Source organism: Parus major, chromosome 4, assembly GCF_001522545.3.
Source record: "Parus major isolate Abel chromosome 4, Parus_major1.1, whole genome shotgun sequence".
Taxonomy (NCBI): Eukaryota; Metazoa; Chordata; class Aves; order Passeriformes; family Paridae; genus Parus; species Parus major.
In genome coordinates this window covers 30,553,551-30,573,945 of record NC_031771.1, presented here as the reverse complement: position 1 = coordinate 30,573,945, position 20,395 = coordinate 30,553,551, and the positions used below count along the sequence as shown (strand labels likewise).

At 39.1% G+C, this 20,395-nt stretch overlaps 2 protein-coding genes across 5 annotated transcripts in view; both read right to left on the bottom strand.

Moving 5' to 3' along the window:
- Window positions 1-3,721: 3,721 nt before the first annotated feature.
- On the bottom strand, window positions 3,722-12,350 carry MSMO1 (methylsterol monooxygenase 1). Its single transcript, XM_015625724.3, has 6 exons — window positions 12,266-12,350; window positions 10,301-10,606; window positions 9,115-9,263; window positions 8,042-8,168; window positions 6,199-6,353; window positions 3,722-4,685 (listed from the first exon to the last, which is right to left on the bottom strand). Exons 2-6 carry the CDS (start codon window positions 10,553-10,555, stop codon window positions 4,478-4,480), a joined length of 894 nt encoding a protein of 297 aa, XP_015481210.1. The 5' UTR covers window positions 10,556-10,606; window positions 12,266-12,350; the 3' UTR covers window positions 3,722-4,477.
- Window positions 12,351-13,217: 867 nt separating this feature from the next.
- KLHL2 (kelch like family member 2) overlaps window positions 13,218-20,395 on the bottom strand; it is a 53,849-nt gene continuing 46,671 nt past the window's right edge. For 3 of the 4 annotated variants that reach the window (XM_015624790.1, XM_033513337.1, XM_015624791.2), the window contains 4 exons: window positions 19,708-19,836; window positions 15,277-15,417; window positions 14,985-15,128; window positions 13,218-14,346 (listed from right to left, as the gene is read on the bottom strand). In XM_015624790.1, coding sequence (XP_015480276.1) covers window positions 14,318-14,346; window positions 14,985-15,128; window positions 15,277-15,417; window positions 19,708-19,836 — 443 coding nt within the window. In that variant the 3' untranslated portion in view covers window positions 13,218-14,317. Of the gene's footprint in view, window positions 14,347-14,984; window positions 15,129-15,276; window positions 15,418-17,194; window positions 19,837-20,395 lie in introns of those variants that run through there. The other variant, XR_004496830.1, reaches the window with a different exon arrangement.

The window sequence follows — 20,395 nt, the reverse complement described above, 5'->3', positions numbered from 1 at the left end:
GAGAAGGTGATTAATGTAAGGCAGGGCAAAAGAAATACCACTACCAACAAAAAATTTAATAATAAAAATACAGACAAGTCACTTATGCAGGATGCAGAAAGGGAGAGGGAAAAAACCCACCCACCTTCCAAACTGTTTACTCCAAGACCAAATCTTTCATTGCCTTCAGCTATTAAATGACTCACACATGTTACTGAAACCCAACCCTATCAGGTATTTAGAACTGTTCTCTTGTTGGGTGGTGACCATCCCATAGATGTAACAATTGTGCCTCACTACTCTATTATAGACTGCAGCTTATTTCATACAGAATGTATTTAACATTTGCACTTACACAAATGGCAATGACTTACTGCTGCCTCTTGTTCAAGCTTGCAGGAGTAGCTACTGCTCCTGGGGTGATGCTAAGTCCTGGATATTGGACTGGAATGCTGTTTCTGAGAGATGTTACAGCCTGGCTATGGTGCCAAGTACTCACACAGAGAAACTGCCATGCAGGATCATTGTGAAGGTTCAAAAATCTGGCTGATAGGGCTTTTTAAAAGTGGTGAATCATGATCTTAGAGGATCATTCTTCTGGTCTTCCATAGGGACTGGCATTTCAAGTCCAGGGGTTAATTTATTCAGTGATTACATAAATGTGAATCATAACTGATTAAAATGTGTGTATGACAAAGAACGGTGAATAATAAGGATATAACAGCTCAGGAATGTGATTTACTTGGTAAGTCAAGCACATTTAAATATGTCAGAGCAGCAAATTGTGAATTACACTTAAGAGCAAGAAATGTAAAACACAGATGACAGTCTGGCAAGCAGCATTGCCAGAAGGATCGAGAGATCACTAAAGATGGTGATACTAATGACTGTATTTTCTAGTGCAATGCTTAGGATAATGATTAGGTGGGAGTATGTAATTGTATCATAAGGTGGTCCTGGAGAGAGTAACCTGGACACACAGTTCTGATATCTACAGCTGAAACAAGACTGAAAATTCAGAGACAAGCCACAGAAGTGATTTGAGAAACACAAGGGATGCTTTACCCTGGAGGATGATAATCTGGTGAGCTGGTGAAAAATACATTGAAAAGTGATTTGACTACTGTGTTTAATACCTTCACAGGCAGAAAATTATAGCAAGAACTAATGACACAAAGTTGCCTTCTCCCTGGATCTGCCAGTTACAAGTTTCAATGAATGAGGCGTGACAGAGGGGTGCAGCTGCCAAAGCAAGACACACAGACATAATTGGGAGAAAATCTGGAGGCAATTAACCAGACACTGTGGTTAGCAATAACAATCAGTAGCCATAATGAAAGTTTCAGTAACATAATTTTTCCACAAAAATTAACATTAAAAATCTAGAAACATATCACAGTTTAAAAAAAATATCATAAAATGCAGTATAACTCTGAGAAGAAAAGAAATAAAGTCATATAATCTTATAATATCAATCAATATTAATATTTCCTGGTGCGCTGCACTGTAGTGTAAAATAAACCACCTTATTTTGTATTTCACATCAGCTGCCAAAAGCAGCTGATTATTTTGCAATCCTAATTGTTAGTTTATAACACCTTTCAAGATTCCATGGGGTTTTTTGACATTAACTCCAAGAAATTAATTCATGGCTTACATAGGACTTAATTATTGTCATATCCTAAGGGACACTACAAACTGTTATTTCCCACAGATGAGCTTTAATTAAACTGAATTGGACTTTGAGGAAGAGCTAATGTACTGAAAAGTGTTCCTCCCCCACTTATTCCCGTCCTACCATGTTTAGGAGTTAAATCTGTCTCCTTGTTGAGGAAGATAAAGGACAACTGATTGTGTAAGGTTTTGTTGTTCATTGTGAAGACCCAAAACTGTTAAACCATATTTTTTACTATTACACAAAAACCTCTTTGTTTTCAGATCTGCACATATCCTATAGTCTCAATACATATACCAAATATGGGGGCGGAAATCAGTTGTCTTACTTAATAAAGGCCTAAAATCTATAAAATGGAATTTCCTAACATAATTCTTCATTTGCATCAAAGACATAAAGAAATGAGGTAGGTCATTAACTCACAAGCATCACACTCAGCGATAAATACGGGGTCCTACATTTGAAAAAGCAGTGGGGTGGTAGTAAAATGCAGGTCCATCTAAGCCCTGAACAAGCCTGTGGCTTTCAAATGCAAGTTCCTGTGTTGAGAGGTCCAGTAGGCACATTTCTTCCCTCAAAAAATAAATTTATAAAGCACAGCTTGCAAAATTCTCTATGGATTTGTTAAAGAAAGAGGATCAAAAGCAATGATGTGCTCACACTGTACAATAAGGATGTACATAAAATAACCCAAAAAACTAAAATAGCAATGGGTGTCAGAAAAACATGGATTCAACTATTTTAAAAAGGCCCAAAAAACCCCATGCACACTTCCCCAAATGATAGTATGTTAAAATTGTGTTATTTTTAAACCTCTTGAAGAATGGAATATACATTACAACTTTGTAAGTCAATCCCATTGTGTTTTTAGCACTCTGCTTCAGCTTTCCAATAGCTGAGGAGTCACCAAGCTTTTACAAATACCTCTACTGGAATATTTAAGCAAGTGGCTCGCAGTTGTGCATAATTGTGCAGCAGTGTGAGCAGAGGCATAATCCAGCAGGCTGAGAACAAATGAATAGAATAATATTCACAGGGAAAAGCTAAGGCTCTGAAAGCTTGTATTCTTAGGCTAATGCTTCAGTCAAATAAAGCAAAGTATAGCTGCAGCTGCAGGATGGGAGTGGGAGTTGACAAAGCAGAGGATAATGGCCATCTCTGAAATTTGATTAAAGAGATTGCTCCTGCCATGGGGAGTTCAGGTGGGCAGTGCATATTGATTCAGGAAGGCTTAAGAAGTAGTCCCTGCTAAAAACTGAATACAGGGATTTCAACTTCTGTTCACCTGCCACAGTCAAATATATTTTTTTACTTCTTTTTAGAGGGGAGGGGAAAAATACTGAATTTCAACAGGGATACAGATAAAGAAGTAAAAGCTTCTACAAAACACGTACAGAAGAGGAATCTGAACTACTTCCACATCTCAAGTAATATTTGAGTCATTCTGCATGTCATTAACACCTTACTTTTTGTTAGAAGCCTGATCTCATCTGCACTTTCACTGGATTGTCTGTTTTGACAGTTATACCAGATTGCATGTGAAGCAGGACTAAAATTCAGGTGTGGTCTTAAGTAAGCAGAAGACTGTGAAGTCCTCTAAGGGACTTGTCGAGTAGATGAAGTGGTATTTGAAGTCTGAAGAGCAGCTGACATGATGTACAAAGTGGAAGATCTTATAAAGGGTTTAAGCCCTTCTCAAGTACTTCACTGCTCACAGACAAATACTATTAGTAGATTCAAAAATATTAGACTACTGCTTCTGTGACTAGTGTAACTCAAGTAATAGACTTTAAGATTCTAGCTTGTGATCAAGCTTTAACCTGAGAATGCACTCATCCCAAAGACGTTACTACATTGAGCAGTGATGTATCCAAGTCCTTCAAAACAAAAAACAGTTTGTACAGAATGTACATGTTCTCCATATCTATTTCTTCCTGCTGCCTCTGTAAGTAATTTAACAGATGGCACATCCTAACAAATAATTCTTCTTCATTAAAGAGATGAAGAGCAAGACCCTATATGGTTTTATCACAGCTTTGTGTTTAAAAGCATATCAAAAGTATAATATACGCATCAAACCAAACCACGTTTATTTCATCAGTCACAAGTGCAAATATAGCAACAAGTCAGATCAGCAAATTACAACACATAGAGAAGAATGTAATGTAAATGCTAAGTACACTGACAGACCAACTTCAATAGAGCAGCAAAAAACAGTGTCTTCAAATAAAAATTTCTATTCTTTTTACCTGTAATCTAAAGTAACATAATAAATCTAAATTAGGAATGTCTCTGGTAACTCATATTTAGCCAGGTATTCTGTTATTAGCAGTTCACATTATCCAGTGTGCAAAAGACCTGTCCAAGCTTCCTAGTAACAAATGTTTTGGTTTTAAGCAACTTTTATCCAATATTTAAATAATACAGTGCTGATGCTAGTTAATAACTTCTGCTATTTGATATTATAAATTTAAGAATATATATTTAAAAAAACTAAGACAAACTTCATTGTACATACATAATTCTACCTGGATCCAAAAATGGGCAACATTATAGATAAAACTGATTTTTTTCTTGTCCAAAAAAAAAAAAAAAAAAGATAGACACAAGTCATCTCTGTTTTTTTCCATCATCTTTAAATCTGTAGTTAAAATATATGCAGCACTTACGTATAAAATAGAAAACATTCCCATTAGAAAGATACTGCTGTTTAATTAGCTGTTTTTCCCTACCTCTTAGTAGCCAGGGAACAAGATTTATGCTAAACACCCAATCACTATTTTGCTTTACAGAAAAGCAAAAGTTGACTTTTACACTGGAAATCTAGTTAGCCTTCTTTTTTGTTATGCATTGTTTCTTCTTCTCTTTTTCTTGATAGGCAATGAATTGAGAGTCTGTACCAAAGAGTCTGTCCCACCACGTGAAGGTCGAGGCGTAGTTGCCAATAAAGTTCATGTGATGGAAATCATGGAAACGGGCCCCAGCATAGAAAGGCACCAAATGAAGAGGGTTCAGAGGGACATCGTAGCCACTACAGGGGAGAGAAAAAAGAAAAGCAATTAGAGTAAGGATTTTTCTCAGACATAAACTACAAAACATAGACACTGACTTGTCATTTTTATGAAAGAAAAATACTTTATAGTATTCTATGGTCCTAAGGTAATCACTATGATACTGGCTTAACATGAAAACAAGTTCCTCCACTCCTAGCCAAATGACTCTGTAAATTATCCCACAATGGATTTGGCACTTGCTTTTCAGCTCAGTTTACTAGGCAATACAAAAAAAAAAAATTAAGCAGGTACCTAATAAAAATCACAGTGGCTGCCTTCCTGCTTGCTTGGCAGTTTTAAGTAACAGTGACTTTAGGAAGGAGGAAGAAGTAGTAACATTAAATGCAAGCTATGTCCATCAGCACAGCAGCTCATCAGAGAGCATCTCAATCAACAGCCATTGTATGCCCACTCTTTTAATCAGCTTACTGCAAGTTCTTCAAATATTTAAAACCCAAATACATGATTAAAATAAGATTAAAAGCAGAACAGTGTGCTGTAGAGGGATTCCAACTCCTTTGCTTAGTAGTACTGTAAAGCCTCTTACCACCACCTAGTGGGGAGAGTGCAAGACACTTCATTATAAAGTCCTCGTGGAGAACAAACTAAAATTATAATTATAATAGGAAATTTGTGTTAGGTATCAATTTATGGTTTATGGTATGTCACAACATATTTGAGACACTTTGGCAAGTCTACAAGCAAAACATGACTAAACCTAAAACGCTTTACACCATGAATTTATTGGTTGCTTATGTTCCACTGAAACACCTGACACTCAACTTGCAATAAGACACTATCTGCTTCATAATACATTTACAAATACAAGCCCAAGTGTTAATACTATCATTTCAAAAATAAACTTTTAGTGTCCCTTAACTCTTGAACACAGGATAGAAAAGCTCATTCATTTGCAGATGAATGAAACTGAACCTACTGGGATTTGCACTAAGGTTTTGGAACCAAATTTGAAATCAGTCAGTTCTAGTACAGAAATGTGAAGTCTTGTCCTTTTTATTAACCATAAATAAACAAATAAATTTATGCAATTGTTTGAAAGAGAGTCAGTGGTAAAAATGCATAAAATTTCTTTTGAGCAAGAAAACAGTCTGACAAAATATTAATCAGAAAGAACTCTTGGCTGGAATATTACCTTTTGTAATTGATTTTTGGTGTTATAATATGCATAAGATCACTTGCACACAAAATATCAATAGCCAGACATCCTAATGAGGCACCTAGCTTCTCTAACCCTCCCTGAGATGCTCCAGCTAATAGTCCACACTCTTTTAATGAGCAAGACCTGCTGCTAACACTACCTCAAAATAGAAAAGAGTGATAACTCCCCAGGTTGCCTCATTCTTTATACAACACAGAAAAGCATTTTAGTGCAAAATAAGAAGTACATCTCAGTGACAGAGAGAGGTGAGTTTGAGACAGACTTAGGGACAAGAAAAATAAACAATTATTAAGAAGCAATGCGCATCTCACCTGTGTACGTCAATGGTTTCCATCAAGCGACAAATCACCCATGCCCACAGAAGAACCACATGGTTACAGAAAACAACAATCCCAATAAAAAAGCCAGTTCCAAGGATGAGTGTTTCTAGAGGATGTGCATATTCTGCCTGCATTCCAAATGGAGACTAGAAAGAGATAAGAGGAACAGTCACCATTTTCAGTTTTATGTACTCCCAAACCAGAAGCACCATTTTGCTTTCCCATTACCAGACAAGACAACAGGACAAACGGAACAATGTGGGCAAAGCGCATGGTATGATTGAGCAAGGGCCATAACACATGTATTTAGCTCCTCTTTGGAAAAACAGGATTCCAAGGTCATAAGGATTATCACTCTATTAGTGATTCCAAACACTTCACTACTAGTTGAAAAATTGAAAACTTTTATTTAGGCTTACCATCACCCCAGGTCAAAGCGTTATTTCAGGAATATTAAAAGTGTTTGGCAAGCTCCTATCAGCTTTGCTATACATCCAGTCTTGGAAGCAGAAGAAAGAAGGAAGCCAAAATACTCTCAGAAGCATGACTCACTTAAAAATTTATTATCAAAATAAAAATTAAAACCACCTCATCTTTGACCATTTTTTAAAATTAACTTGTACCCTTCAAATGTTATTTTGAGATTGATATCAAACTTTTTCTCTCATATACATATAAACACACACACACCAGTCATTCCTACATTTAGTTTAACAAAAAAAGATATTCCAAAGAGTTTTCTATCATAGAACACCATACACAGAGAACAATTAAAAAAAATTTAACCTAATGCTGAAGGTTATAAATCATCAGAAAAAAATGAAGTCCATCCTGTCTTAAGGGATACATTAAAATCATCTCTTTTTACTGTCAGGAAAAGTTTTCAGTGAAACAGCCATTAGGCAACAGATCACTTCTGTGAGAACTGCTAACCACTCTCAAGAATAATGGCCAAAAGCTGCTCCAGCTAAAGTCCTGAGGGGCTGCCAAGAGCAAGAGAGCAGCTGCTGCTGCAGATGCCTGTACATATGCATGCATCAATCCATACCAAGCTCCTCCATTGTTGGCAGCAGGCATAAAGCATCCCTGACCCAGCAGCTTGCATTTTCCTTTTGGCACAATCTAGGTTATACAGTGCAGCACAGAAACAGCACTGACTCCTGGACTCCACAGGCAGTGCCACAGAAACACAGCAATACCATCTAAAAAGTGCCAACTACTGCTGGATCCTACCTGGCTCCAGCCAAGTGTGGCTCATGGCCTGGTGCTCAATGCCAGCTCCAACACCACTAAATGCAGACCCACTCAAAATGTGTGCTCTCGATATATTTGTGCATTTGAATTGCACATACTAATTCCAGAGGCCCTCATCCAGAGCTGTAATCCCTTCCTTGAATCAAGCACATGATGGACACACCCGAGTTGTGCAAGAGCTGCCTGTCTTATCACGTTCTGGGGATTCATATGCTCTGGGTAACAGCCCATGTGGTGAGGAACTGATGAACAACCAAATCCAGACATCTACTGTTTCCCTTCCCCTAGCAATGAGACCTACATGTGCATTTTTAAAAGTCCACTTCACCTCGCTCAAAGATACGATCAAACTTTAGCAAGAGTGTGATCTTTCATTTCACTGAAATGAAATCAAATTACAGGAGGTGTTTTTAGAAACAAAACGGATGATTGTTCTTGACAAAGTGCCCAAGAAAAGGTGTCTAACTACACTGTCAAAGGAATGCAAAATTCTCAAGTCTTTCAAATAAGATGTTTAAGGAAGTTCTGTGAAACATATACTAAAAGCTATTATTAAAGAATGAAATCAAGTAATACATACAACAAACTCATGGTGAACCTTATGAATATACTTGTATATTCTCTTGTGATGCAGCAATCGATGCAGAAAATAGTGCCAGGCATCCTCAATCACTGCACATCCAAAACACTGGCCAACCAGAACATACCTTTAAAAAGCAGAAGATCTATTAGTTATAGAAAATACTATCAGACATATATTCCTGAAAGAGAAAAGAGTTTATATGCTAATAACAGTCAGAAATGTTTATACCTAATACCGACTGAATAGTAGTGTGCTACTTTTTTAACATGCTAAAAATATTCATTACCAGGTAAAAAGGCTGTGGTGCTTATCAGCTCACCTATTGATATGCTGACGAGAGTTAGCACACCTTAACTCACTTCAGCTAGTGTTAGGATAACTCACAGTTAGTGTAACACACTGTCATTTCAATATTACAAAAGCAGTCTACAGAGACCAGCCAGAGACTGTGTGAGACCTTGATAAAAAACATAAACCTGCATCACCCATCTACACCAGAGAGCAAACAGCTCTCCAAGAAAGATGACCTTCTGCAACAAAAAACTACTGTTGGTAGTAGTACTACTGTTGGTAGTGTTGGTACTGAGGGGTGGGGGAGAAGGGGGCACGTATAGCTAATCCAGCTTTGTTCAAAAACCCATCACCTCAGTGCAAGAAGACCGTGAAGGTGGTACATTCTCTCCTTTGAGGAACACTCTACTGCTATGATATAAAACAAGGTGGAATGTAGAGACACTTAGGAGGAATAAAAAAAATGTAGACAAATAAAACCCCCAGAAAGTCCAACATTTAACCCACCCCACCAGGAATCTTGCTTTGCTTCCATAAATTCCCTCTTAATCCCCCTTCTCTCCTAAAGATTAGAACAGCTTGGGGTCATTTAAAAAAAAATTAGAAAATTCTATTTAGCTCTTGCAGCAGCTAAGCATCAAATGAAGAATGATTAACAAACACAGTTTACATTGCCAAAAATTTTTTTCTTATTAGAGCTGACAACTGTAATTGTCATGTAATATTCTGCCTCCAGCTGTATGTAACTCAGCATCACCATATCAGAAAAATCTACGCACCATCTCGGCATCTCTTCCCACCCATACGGGATGTTAAAATACTCTGTGAAGTAATAGGTACCACAAATCAGGGGAAGCTGAATGAAGAAGTGATTGAAAAGGAGGGTTTTGAAACACTTCCACTGTTTTTCCCATGTTTCTGGTTTGTCCTAAAATGAAGCAAAAAGAATTGATTGTATTACATATTTCTATTGCACGCAAGTGAAGTGCTACAAAAATTCATTTGGAGTCAGTTTAATTTCACCTTGGAAGACAGATAACATGCCTTCCAGTAATGCAGATCAATTCAGGCAACACAAATAACACGGGGTTGGATTCAGTTTTATCAAAACCTCATTTTTCAAGGCTAGTGTTTTAAGATAAACTGTCTTGTCAGTCACCTCCAAACTATTTTTGTTTTTTCAGTGTTTATAGTGAGCAGGAACATTTCATACTCAACAGTTTATCACAATCCAAGTTTGCTTTCCTTCTTCACACCACAGAATGCATTTCCATTTCTAAAATAATACTAAAAGAGGCTGAAGATACAAGCTTGTGAAGAAATAACTATCTTGAAAACATTCAGATTTTGCAGGGAGACATTCTACCAGCTACTGCAATAAATTCAGAAACTTGTGTTAAAAATTTCTAATTTAAGTAACAATGGACTAGGAGAAAACAACCATCTTTAGATACTGGATGTGCTTTTGCCTCCAATTAGGAGTGTGCACTCCATCCCAGATTTTCTTCATTGTCAAAATATTTCAAAATCCTTTCAAGAGGATGTGCATAGAGGTACTTTGAAGAAGAGCACTGCTGTTAAATAAGCACACCATGTAATTATTTTATACTATTAAGACACACCTCTAGCACCAGATGCCAGAATTCTATTCACCTTCCCCTGCTGATATAAAAACTATGCGTGTAAAACTTGACTAACAGTAAGGCTGACATATCCTTTCCTCTCTATAGCACCATGGCAAAAAGCATAACCTTTCCTCAGGAAAAAATACAGCTCCTTTTCTTCCCCAAAATTCACTTCTCTTTCTCTCCTCATACACAGAGTAATTTTACTTTCCTGTTTCCAGGATGTCCAAGTAACAGATGAAATGGAACCATTTACATTGAGAACCAGGATACTGTGATTATATTCTCTGCCTAGTATGTTCAAAGACAAGTCACTGTATACTTCATAACTTTCTCTTACCTGTTGAATTTTATACTTTTGCATGTATGGTATAAACTGAAAGATAAATCCTGGTACACAGAGCAAAAAGTATGAAACTTCATGAACTATAAGTGACCCCCAAGTTGCAATCTGGAATTTTGTGTAGTTATCCAGCATGTAATTCCAGGCATTTTTAAATGGTTGCTGCAGGGGATTGTCAGGTAAGAAAGAGTCTATATATTCCACTGCCAGATAAGCAGAGTTCAAGATATCAACGCTGTCATTCATGGCCATGGTTCAATCAGAGAACATCACAATTACAGTTCTTCTGTAGTTGTCTGTAACCTGCAAATTTTTGAGAAATATTCAATAAACAGAAGTTAATCTTCAGAGAAAAAAAAAACAGTCATGATAGAGTCATTACCTAATTTTAAAGTAAAAGCTGAGAAAGGACAGGAAAGACAGAGTTTATTCATACAGAATGGCCTAGAAGAGATTGGTTTGAGAGACAAACCAATTTGAGAGGCAATCAGCTCCTAGATTTTGAAATTATGTCAAGGGAGCAAAAGGATTAAGAAATATTAATTACTAGCCAAATTTTTTTCAAGGCTTTTGCAGGATAATTGTATTCTGTACTAAAAGAGCAATGGGAAGGTTCAAAAAAGGTTTAACAGATTATTTAACTGTGATCTCATGATTATCCAGTCCCATTTTTCTCATGGCTGTGAACCAAAATCTCTGCAAATTGCATCAACACCGCAGCTGGCTTGAGGCAACCCACCTTTCCCTGAGTAATGGACTTTTCCTCACAGCTCCCAAAACCACAGAGGCTGCATTCCTGCAGGTGGCCCTGAACTCATGCCATTTCCACAGACTAGAGTCCTTGGTTTGGCTTGGAAGGGACCTTTAAACATCATTTACAGTCCAACCATCTTGGGACAGGCAGGGACATTTTTGACGACATCAAATGGCTCAAAGCACCATTCCACCTGGCTTTCAAACACTTCCAGGGCATACACAACTTTTCTGCTCAACCTGTTCCAGTGTCTCAGCACTCTCATTGTAAAAAATATCATTCTTATGCCAAATCTAAACCTAACTATTTTTAGTTTAAGAACATTTCCCTGCGCTTTGTTACTACAAGCCTTAGCAAAAAGCCCCCTTTATGTAGCACAGTATGGTGTCCCTTGAAACTTCTCTTCTCCAGGTCGCACAGCCCCAACTCCTCCAGCCTCTCCCCACTGGTGATGTGTCCTCTGACCACTTCCAGTGCCCTCCTCCGGCCCCCTTTAACAGGTTAAAGGGATAAACAGCTTCCACTCTCACACAGGTTTGCAACTCACAGGCCAGAGGACACTGGTTCATCCCCAGCTGGTACACTTAGGCTAAACCTGATACAAATTACAGAATAGCAGGTTGGAAAAGAGCTCTGAGACCCTATGACTATGAGCCACCACCACCCTATCACAACTAGAGCACAGCACCAAGCGCCACATCCAGTCTTTCCTTAAACACCTCCGGGGAGGGTGACTCCATCACCACCCTGTGCAGCCCATTCCAATGAGTAATTACCCTCACACATTAAGCAGCACACCAAGCCAGTAGGCAACAACATTAAGTTATCGTTTTTCTTAGCAACAGCGTCACGATGCAGCACTTCTCATTAACAGCAAAAGCACCGCAGCATAGGCCAAGGCAGCTCACAGCAGGAGCCCTGCGCGGACGGATGCCCAAGGCAGCTTAAGCACCGCGCTGACCCCGAGCAAGCCGCCGGGGAGCCGAAGAGCCGGCGGCCGGGCCGCACCGGGGCTCCTCCGTCCCGCCCGGCCCTGTCAGGTGGCGGACACATTCCGACACGCCACCCACGCGCGGGGAACGCCGAGGAGAGATGGGCTTCCTCGGGGAGCCCGCACCCCGGCACCCGCAGCCCCGCACCGGCACCCCGGCACCCGCAGCCCCGCTCCGGCACCCACAGCCCGGCCGCGCCCGCCCCTCGCCCCTCACCTGCCGGCGGCGGCGGCGGTAGCTCCGTGTGTGCAACAACAACCGCCGCGCCGCCCGCGCCACCGCGCGCCGCCCATTGGCCACCGCCGCGGCCCCGCCCGGCGCCGCGCCATTGGCCGGCGGGAGGCAGCGGCGCAGGGTCAGGCGGGCGGGGGGCGGGGCCGCGGCGGCGGCTCCCGCGCGGCCATTGGCTGGAGGGGTGGAGTGAGGATAGTGAGACCCCGGCGCGCGGCCAATGGGGCGGGAGCGCGGCCGGGTGACGCGCACGACGCCATGGGGCGGGGCCCGCCCGGGCGCGGCGGCCGCTCCGGGAGCGGCCCCGGGAGCGGCCCGGGGCTGCAGCCACCGCCTGCCGCTGGAGCCACCGCCTGCCGCTGCCGCCGCCCTCAAAGCGCTCCCCTGCAGGAGCGGCGCGGCTGCGGGCGGACGCGGTGTCCCCCGTGCAGGTGCCAGCGGCCGCTCCCTGCTCCCGCGTTATGAGAAGATCGGAGTACACAGGCGGCGGTGTCGTCATGGCAGCAGCGGCCCCCGGCCGCATTCGCGGCTCGGTGTCATGCGGGTGAATGCGTTCGATTCAAATAAAAGGCTCCCGTTCAAAGTCCCTGCCTCGCCCCACCGTGCGCCGCACGGCACAGGGAATTCGGGCACCTACGCGACTCCCAGCCCTGTCACCGATGTCACCGCACAGACGCTTTCATCACGGGAAGCCAGTGCTGGGTATTCCTGAGCTCGTGGACAGCCACGGCTTTCAGAAACAGACCGGCGGCAAAACAGTGGTGTTCACAGCACCGGTTTCTAAACCTTAATAATTCTGAATCCGTTGGCATACAGACCTTTAGAACACCACCTTCTCCCAGCTCCTTCCCTCCCTCACCCCCCCAGTTTATTTCACGGATGTCAAGATTATTTGGTTGGAGACTTGTATTGAGAAACACAAGTTTTAAGCGACCTGTTTGCATTAGGAAACAATGTACAAACTTTTATTCGAAGAAAATGTCTCAAATATGACAGTAACTTTGGTCATGTTAAAAGGAGGCCATCCAAGAACAAATAAAAATGTGCTGATTTATAAGCATGGCCACATACAGTATATTCAGATATTGGCTAATAGAAGCTGAGGTTACACGCATAAATAGGCCTTTGTACCATGCAAGTTCAACGCAATTGCATACATTCACTATAAATTTTCAATTATTTTCATGCCAAATCACCTTTTGGATAAAAAGGTAAAAAAGAATTAACATCTAAGTGTGACCAAAATTGAACAGGGGAAAAAAAAAAACCCGAAAGTACAGACAACATTTTTATTAAAAAGATATTGAAATTACACCTGCTCAAGAAGTGTTATACCGTCTCTGATCTCCTTCGGCGGGAATTAGTGTTAAGCATTGTTACATATCAAAAAATACATCTCTGTTTTACAACATAGTACTGACATATTCAAAGTACTGTGCCAAATTATAAATAGTAAAATCAGATTTTGAAGAGTTTCAATAGAGAGCAATTTATGCTCACACAAACATATGCACGTAGTATAGTTATGTAACAAAAGTTTATAAAAGGAAACAAATTTACCCCATGCCAGTTTGAATTACTGAGGTGGGATTCAATACCTACAATGAAGACTGACAGTTCATTTCCTTAAATATATTTATTAGTCTCTGGAAAAAATAAGACAAAAATTTACTTTCACCAGATTACACACCATTCTTCACTCACAATCCGTTTCTCAGTCATGACTGACAGAAGTCGGTCCTTATGAAAATGTTGGGGTTTTTTTTTTGAAGATCTTGCAATAAAAAAGGGTCCACCAGACTTCAAAAGTTCAATCAGCTTCTGCTCAACTGCAGAATACTCCTATGCACTGCTTCTACCTAGAGTAATCTTCATCATCTGTCATCTGTAATTGTAGACAGTCACATCTTCCACTGTGACTCAAGGTGCAGTTACAAGTAGAGAAGTGCTTAGATACTCAGTCACTTCAAATACACTTGTTGAAGACTGCTTCTAGTGCATAATCAAGTTGAATCAAGTTGAAAATCCCTTTACTGATCATAATGGTTTGTCAATAACTGTAACACCTAGAGGGAGGGGGGAAAAAAAAGAGATAAATCTTTAGGCAGTATTTTTTTTTTTAATATTAAAAAAATATAAAATAAGATGATACATTGCAATTAGCATTTAATTGTGCACCAGCAACAATGTACGTATTTTCCCCTAATTTCTCTTTGACACAAAGCTGTCTGAGTCAGTGCAAAGTCCTGAATCTTTCTGTAACTTGAAAAAACTGCCACTAATCATGTTTAATTTTGCTACCAGTGAAATATATCCCTAACATTCACTTAAATAACTCATTTGAAAAACTGCAGTTATTGAAGGTAAAGATTCCTGAAACAGCTCTTTTTCTAAATATCAAATCCCAAAGAACTTAGAATTGGACCCCTTAGATTGAGACACATATTGCTTGTGAAAAAAAACTGGTCATACCAGATTATCTTTCTGACTCACCACTTATGTGCTAAATCCTTCTTGAATACACTTTAATCCCTTTTTCTTTCCTTGTAGCAAATAATTATTTGAAGTCATCATTCAAAATGTACCATCAGATTGTTCCAAACCGTTTTATTATCTTAAGTTTTACCTTAGACAAGAGTCTGTTTGGATGCTTTGTCAAATGTTATACTTTTTAAAGTGTATTAAACATATCTATGTGCCTTACCTGCATAGCTCCTTCCTGTACTCATACAAGATGACACAACCGTCCATTTATCAGTTGTTGGATTATAATACTCCACCGTTGATAAATTACAGGAACCGTCGTCTCCTCCAACTACATACAAGAGACCATTTACAGCGCAAACACCTAAAAAAGGGAAAGAAACCAGAATTAAAATTAGTAATTGACTTACACACCCCCCACAAAAGCATGTTTTTTTATGAAAGCAGCAAAAATCCAGATACATGCCGTCCAAAATTGACATTGGCACAATTTTAGTCATTGTTGCACATACCTGCATTCCTTCTGCACATGTTCATGTCTGCAACCTGCTTCCAGGTACTGGCAATGGGGTCAAACACTTCAACACTTTTTCTTACCAAAGGACCATCATGGCCACCTACTGCATACAATAAATTGTTTAACACACCAACACCTGCAAACATATGAAAATACACAGAATTAATCAGAGAATTACTTGAATGGTACAGAGGAGAAACAACAAATATGTCAGCTAACATAAATCCTTCATTAAATCAATGTTGGAAACTACTTCAGAAAACATTTGGGTCAGGATGCATTAAAGCAGAGACAGTAACTACAGCAAGACACTGATAAAATGCCTTGCGTGCCCATCTACCATATCACAGCATACAAAGACCAGAGCTGTTCTGCAACAGAAGATTTAGAAAATTTTGGACGCAAAATGACGTGCAGGAAAATGAGGCTTGTTGAAATCTAGGACTAATTAGAAGTGACAGTAAATGAGACAATGTGCTCAGCCAGCATAACAGAAATCTGACAAGATGATAAAGGGTAAGTGAACTTTTAGAAAGTAAAAACTGCGCAGTACAGAGGATAAAAGCTGAATGGATAGATGTTATAACAATAGGAATGTTTCCGCTGAAGTGTTGGAATACCTTGTAAACAGATGAGACAGAAGTAAACAGTTAGCAGTGAGTACCTTCTCTGGGATTTGAAGAACACCAAGCAAGCGTCTTTGAACCAAGCTTCAGTTATCAAAATATCCAAAAGGATATTAAAGGGTGTCCTTTAATCCTATGGTCTCCTTTACTTTACAACAAAAGTTTATCAATCTGTGAGCTTGGAATGAAGTTATGAGTAAAGCTTGTTCTATCTACTTGCTATTTGGGCTGCACGTATTGAAAAGATGGAAACAGGGGAAGAAGAAAGAAAGGCCTGCTTATTTATTCCTCCCTTTATATTAGAACCCAAACAGAATAAATTTCAGAAATGTAGGGTTTTTTTTGAATTAAAACTTCTGAGTGATGGACCATAAAGACAACTAAAAAAGCACTTCTATGAAAATATACTGGGAAATCTAATAAATGCCACATTTAAGACTATGAAACTCAAAGCAGAGATACAGAATTGCAAATATAGCTCATAAAGTATTCCATGGAAAGGGAATGACTTAAAATCTTTTTAAAGGGAAACAGCAAATATGAATGCAAAAAATAATTCCCTCAAAGAAAAAAAAAATTGTAGGTCAAAATAAAAAAAAGGAGGGGAAAAAGAGAAAAAACAAAAAAGAGAACCCGAAGATATTAATAACCAGCTGGAATATCTTTAAAAACATATCACCAATTTTGTATTTAAGAGCCATATCTATATGTGGAGAAAAATGACTGCTGCTGAAATGACTACTTTTTCTTATATAAAGAGACCAATTTTAATAATTAAAAGAAGGGAGGAAGGAAACATGGGAAGCTAATTGGTACTGTAAATCTGAAAAATAGCTTCTTGATAGGACAGTCTTATAAATCATGCTATTTAGCACTTTATCAGTGATGTTCACTACTAGCATTTCCCCATATCCTTCCCAGTTAATTTAATTCCTCTTTTATTGCTATTATTTCTAGCTATCATTTCACAGTATAGTATGACAACTTTTCTTTCTCCCACTCTGATCACACTTTATTAGACAGGACAGTACAACATTAATCTTTTGTAGAATTAAACATTACAGAGCTAGAAGGAGGGCTAATATTTTCAGTTTAAATATGGGATGTGATATAAATCCCCCCACCCATGGTTTCAATAGTTACTGGCCTTCCTATTCAGTGTGTAGAGCTCTCCCTCTGCCACATTGCCACTTTTTTCTTTCACAGCTCCTTATTTTTAATAAGGTCGTCTGTTCCTTCATGGTGCTTCATTTTCCCTTAATCCCACACCCAGTTTCCAGGTCCTACCTTATTTCTTGCTCCTTCCGTCTGTATCCTCTTGTTGCCGTCTTCTGAGTTCTCCTTTCTTTGTTATTTTTCTTTCCTGCCCATTTTTCAGGACCCTGTCTTATATCTCTCAGCCCTCCCAAATGGCCTATATCTGGATCTGCAGTTCCTCCTCCCAATATGTTGCTGGAAACAGATCTGTCCCCGTATTGATCAACTGAGAAGCAGTGGGTACTAAAGAAGAGTAACTGAGTGTTAACCTCTGAAAAGTTGTTTTTGAGTGAAGCTGAAGCAGTAGGAACAGAAGAGATGAGCTTAAGTTCTTGGAGATGACCAGACATCCAAAAGATTAACACAAGAACAAAATTCTCTTTAGCTAGCCCCCGCAACACCACCAGGACTGATTGCCAGTTGAAACAGTTCTGGTGGGTTTGGCTATTTGGCCTCTACAGCCAAGCTCAATCAACAGTCACGATTTTCACATTACCACCCACTCCTCTGCCATGCAAAAATATATTTTTTTCATCTATTTAGCAGAGTGGCTCAGAAGAATGTTGATTATTTTACTCAATTATATGACTCTGGAATAACTGTCTGCATTTAGTTTTCCTCTCCATTTTTTTTATCAGTGGACCAGGTAAAAAGGCAGAACAGAGTTGAGTAAGCAAACAAAGGGACAAGGGGAGAGAGGAGAGGGGCACGAAGATCCCAGTAGTTAGTATATTTAGAGAACTAAATTTCAGAGTTGTAGAAGAAATTCAACATTTAAAAAAAAATCTGAAAACATCTACTGTATAAATAGGCTACAAGCACAACAGTTTGCAAAAACAGAGTATCAAAAAATAAACCCCGATCACTGAAACAAAATGTGTTTGCAGGCAGACTGCAAAATGAAACTTTGTCACAACCCACCAACACTATTTGTCTTTAGAATGATACTTGTAACTTGCCCATTTTATATAAATATTTTCCTCAAAATTTGCCAATATTAGACAGGAATATTTTCCAGTACCCTTACTGCAACTCTGTCCAGTTTTTAATCCAGAAGTTACTTCCAAGAAGCACAGGATGAGTTACTAGAAGTTTCACAAGAAAACTGTGTTTTCTTGAGGTACAGTGCATCATGTTTCCTTCATTAACATCATAGTTTTAGTTTAGAAACACAATCAAAACATGACTTTTAGTAATAAGAGTAATCAGCTTGCTGATCTTGTAAGGATACGATGCAAGTATCACAGACTATCTTAATTTTAGCAATGAATTTAGTACTTTGATAGATTTCTTTAAAAATTATTTGAACTTATTTAAACATTATTATCCAGGTAAAAACTGTTCAGAGTTAACAAAGAATAATGGAAGGTAAGATGAGAAGTTTGGATAACTATTAATCATATACTGAACATACTAGAAGTCCATTCAGATTTATTTGTAGCAATATCTCTTCCCATTATGAAGCACATTAATGCAATCACCAGTAGATACTTGAAGGGTGTTGCTAAAAATCACCATTAAGCACTTGGCAAAAAAAGTGACTTAACTACTAAAAAATAAATGTAGAAAATAATATCATGGAATTTGACTTGAAAAAGTCCATGGGAACACATCTAGAGAAATAAAACAACTTCTGCGAGTTGAAAAAACCTGAAATACCAAAAGACAAATAGAGGACAGTGAACAGTAAATGAGATTCAAGTCCATAATATTAATAGATAATGAAAATGCTAAAGTCAATTTGGAGCTGTGGAAGCATAATTTCATTTAACAAAAGTGGAATACCACAGGCACTTTTAAAGGTGTCTTTAAAGAGAAATATACACACTCAGAATTGCAAGAAGGACAAAAGAAATCCACAAAAAAAAAAAAAAAAGGAATTTTAAGATTATACAGAAATAAATAGATATACCTCTGCTAAATGATAAGGAAGGATAACATGTAGTAGGCTGTACATGTACAGAGGATGTAAACACCAGGTGATGAGAAGAATTACTGAAGGTGAAATAAAGGGTACATAAGTGGAAGTAATAGGATGAAACCAGTAATACAAACTTAGGAAAGAACAAGGACAAAATTTCCTGCAGTGAATCAGAATGCAGAACAAGTCCTCCAAAGAGGTGGAAACCTGGTTACAGTTCACAAGTCAACCTGAAAACACTGTTAGAATAATCAGCCCTAACTGGCAAAGAGATCTCTGTAGAAAAGACATTTTTTCATCCTTGCTGTATAAATTTTGATACTTAAGAATTGAGGTGATAGTGATTGTTACAATCCATGAGTATTAGTCTGCATGTTGAAAACTATCAGAAGTTGTGGGACGAGGAGGAATATGAAAGTATGAAAAAACAAAGAGAGATATTTACTCTTAACAGACTGAATCTTACTCTGTGGAACAGTTTTGTTCTTATAACCTTCTGTGTATCAGCCACCTAGGACTAGCACATTCCATTAGATTCAGACTTTAGCTTACCTTTCATATTCTTAGATACATTTTAACGAGTTTTCATCTTTGCAAGGCTAGCTGATCCTTGTCCACTCACCTGCTCCGCTCCGCCTCGTGCTCATTTCTGCGACATAGCTCCACTCATTGGAATTGGCATCGTAGCATTCTACTGAACTAAGGCACTGCCGTGACGCTCCGTCGTAGCCACCAACAGCATACAGCTTCCCTGGGGGGGAACCAAAGGAGCTACCAATTGCTAATGCACACACAGGGACTGGCACACAGGCAAAGAGGAAGGCATCATTCCCCAATTAGTTACTAATCAGCACCTGTCAATCACTGACAATTACTGAGATTCTATACTGTAAACAGTTTAAGTTAGCATGTCCCAGCTCTTGTCATTTTTAGGATGTAAAAGGCACCCAGTATCTAACAACAACAACAATGCAAGTCAAAAGATTTTAAATTGCCTAGCTGAAATACAAAGGTAAGGTTTTTAATTAGGCATTGTTCAAAAGCAAGCTATTTCAAGAATGTTTGATACTGGAAGCTCACAAATAGGCTTCCTAGAAATATCAGAAATGTAAATGAAAATAATTTTACAGTCTGTATTTTCAGACTAGAAGCAGCAGTGGTTCCTATGCAGTTAAAACACCCACCCACCCCTGAAACTGTTTTAAGATCCAAGAGCCAGGCCAGGCCTTCATTGTGCAAGTGACATCCAGGCTATTGACCACCAAGCTGACTGGAAAGTCAGCAGTTTTCCTGGCACTGCCCTTGGGATT

Bases quoted from the DNA above. Each gene is read 5' to 3' on its own strand.
- MSMO1 (XM_015625724.3), bottom strand. From the start codon at position 10,555: ATGGCCATGAATGACAGCGTTGATATCTTGAACTCTGCTTATCTGGCA. The intron at 9,264-10,300 runs GTAAGAGAAAGT...GCTTCATTTTAG, and splicing joins AAAAGTATAAAATTCAACAG to GACAAACCAGAAACATGGGA. The intron at 6,354-8,041 runs GTATGTATTACT...ATCTCTTTCTAG, and splicing joins AGGTTCACCATGAGTTTGTT to TCTCCATTTGGAATGCAGGC.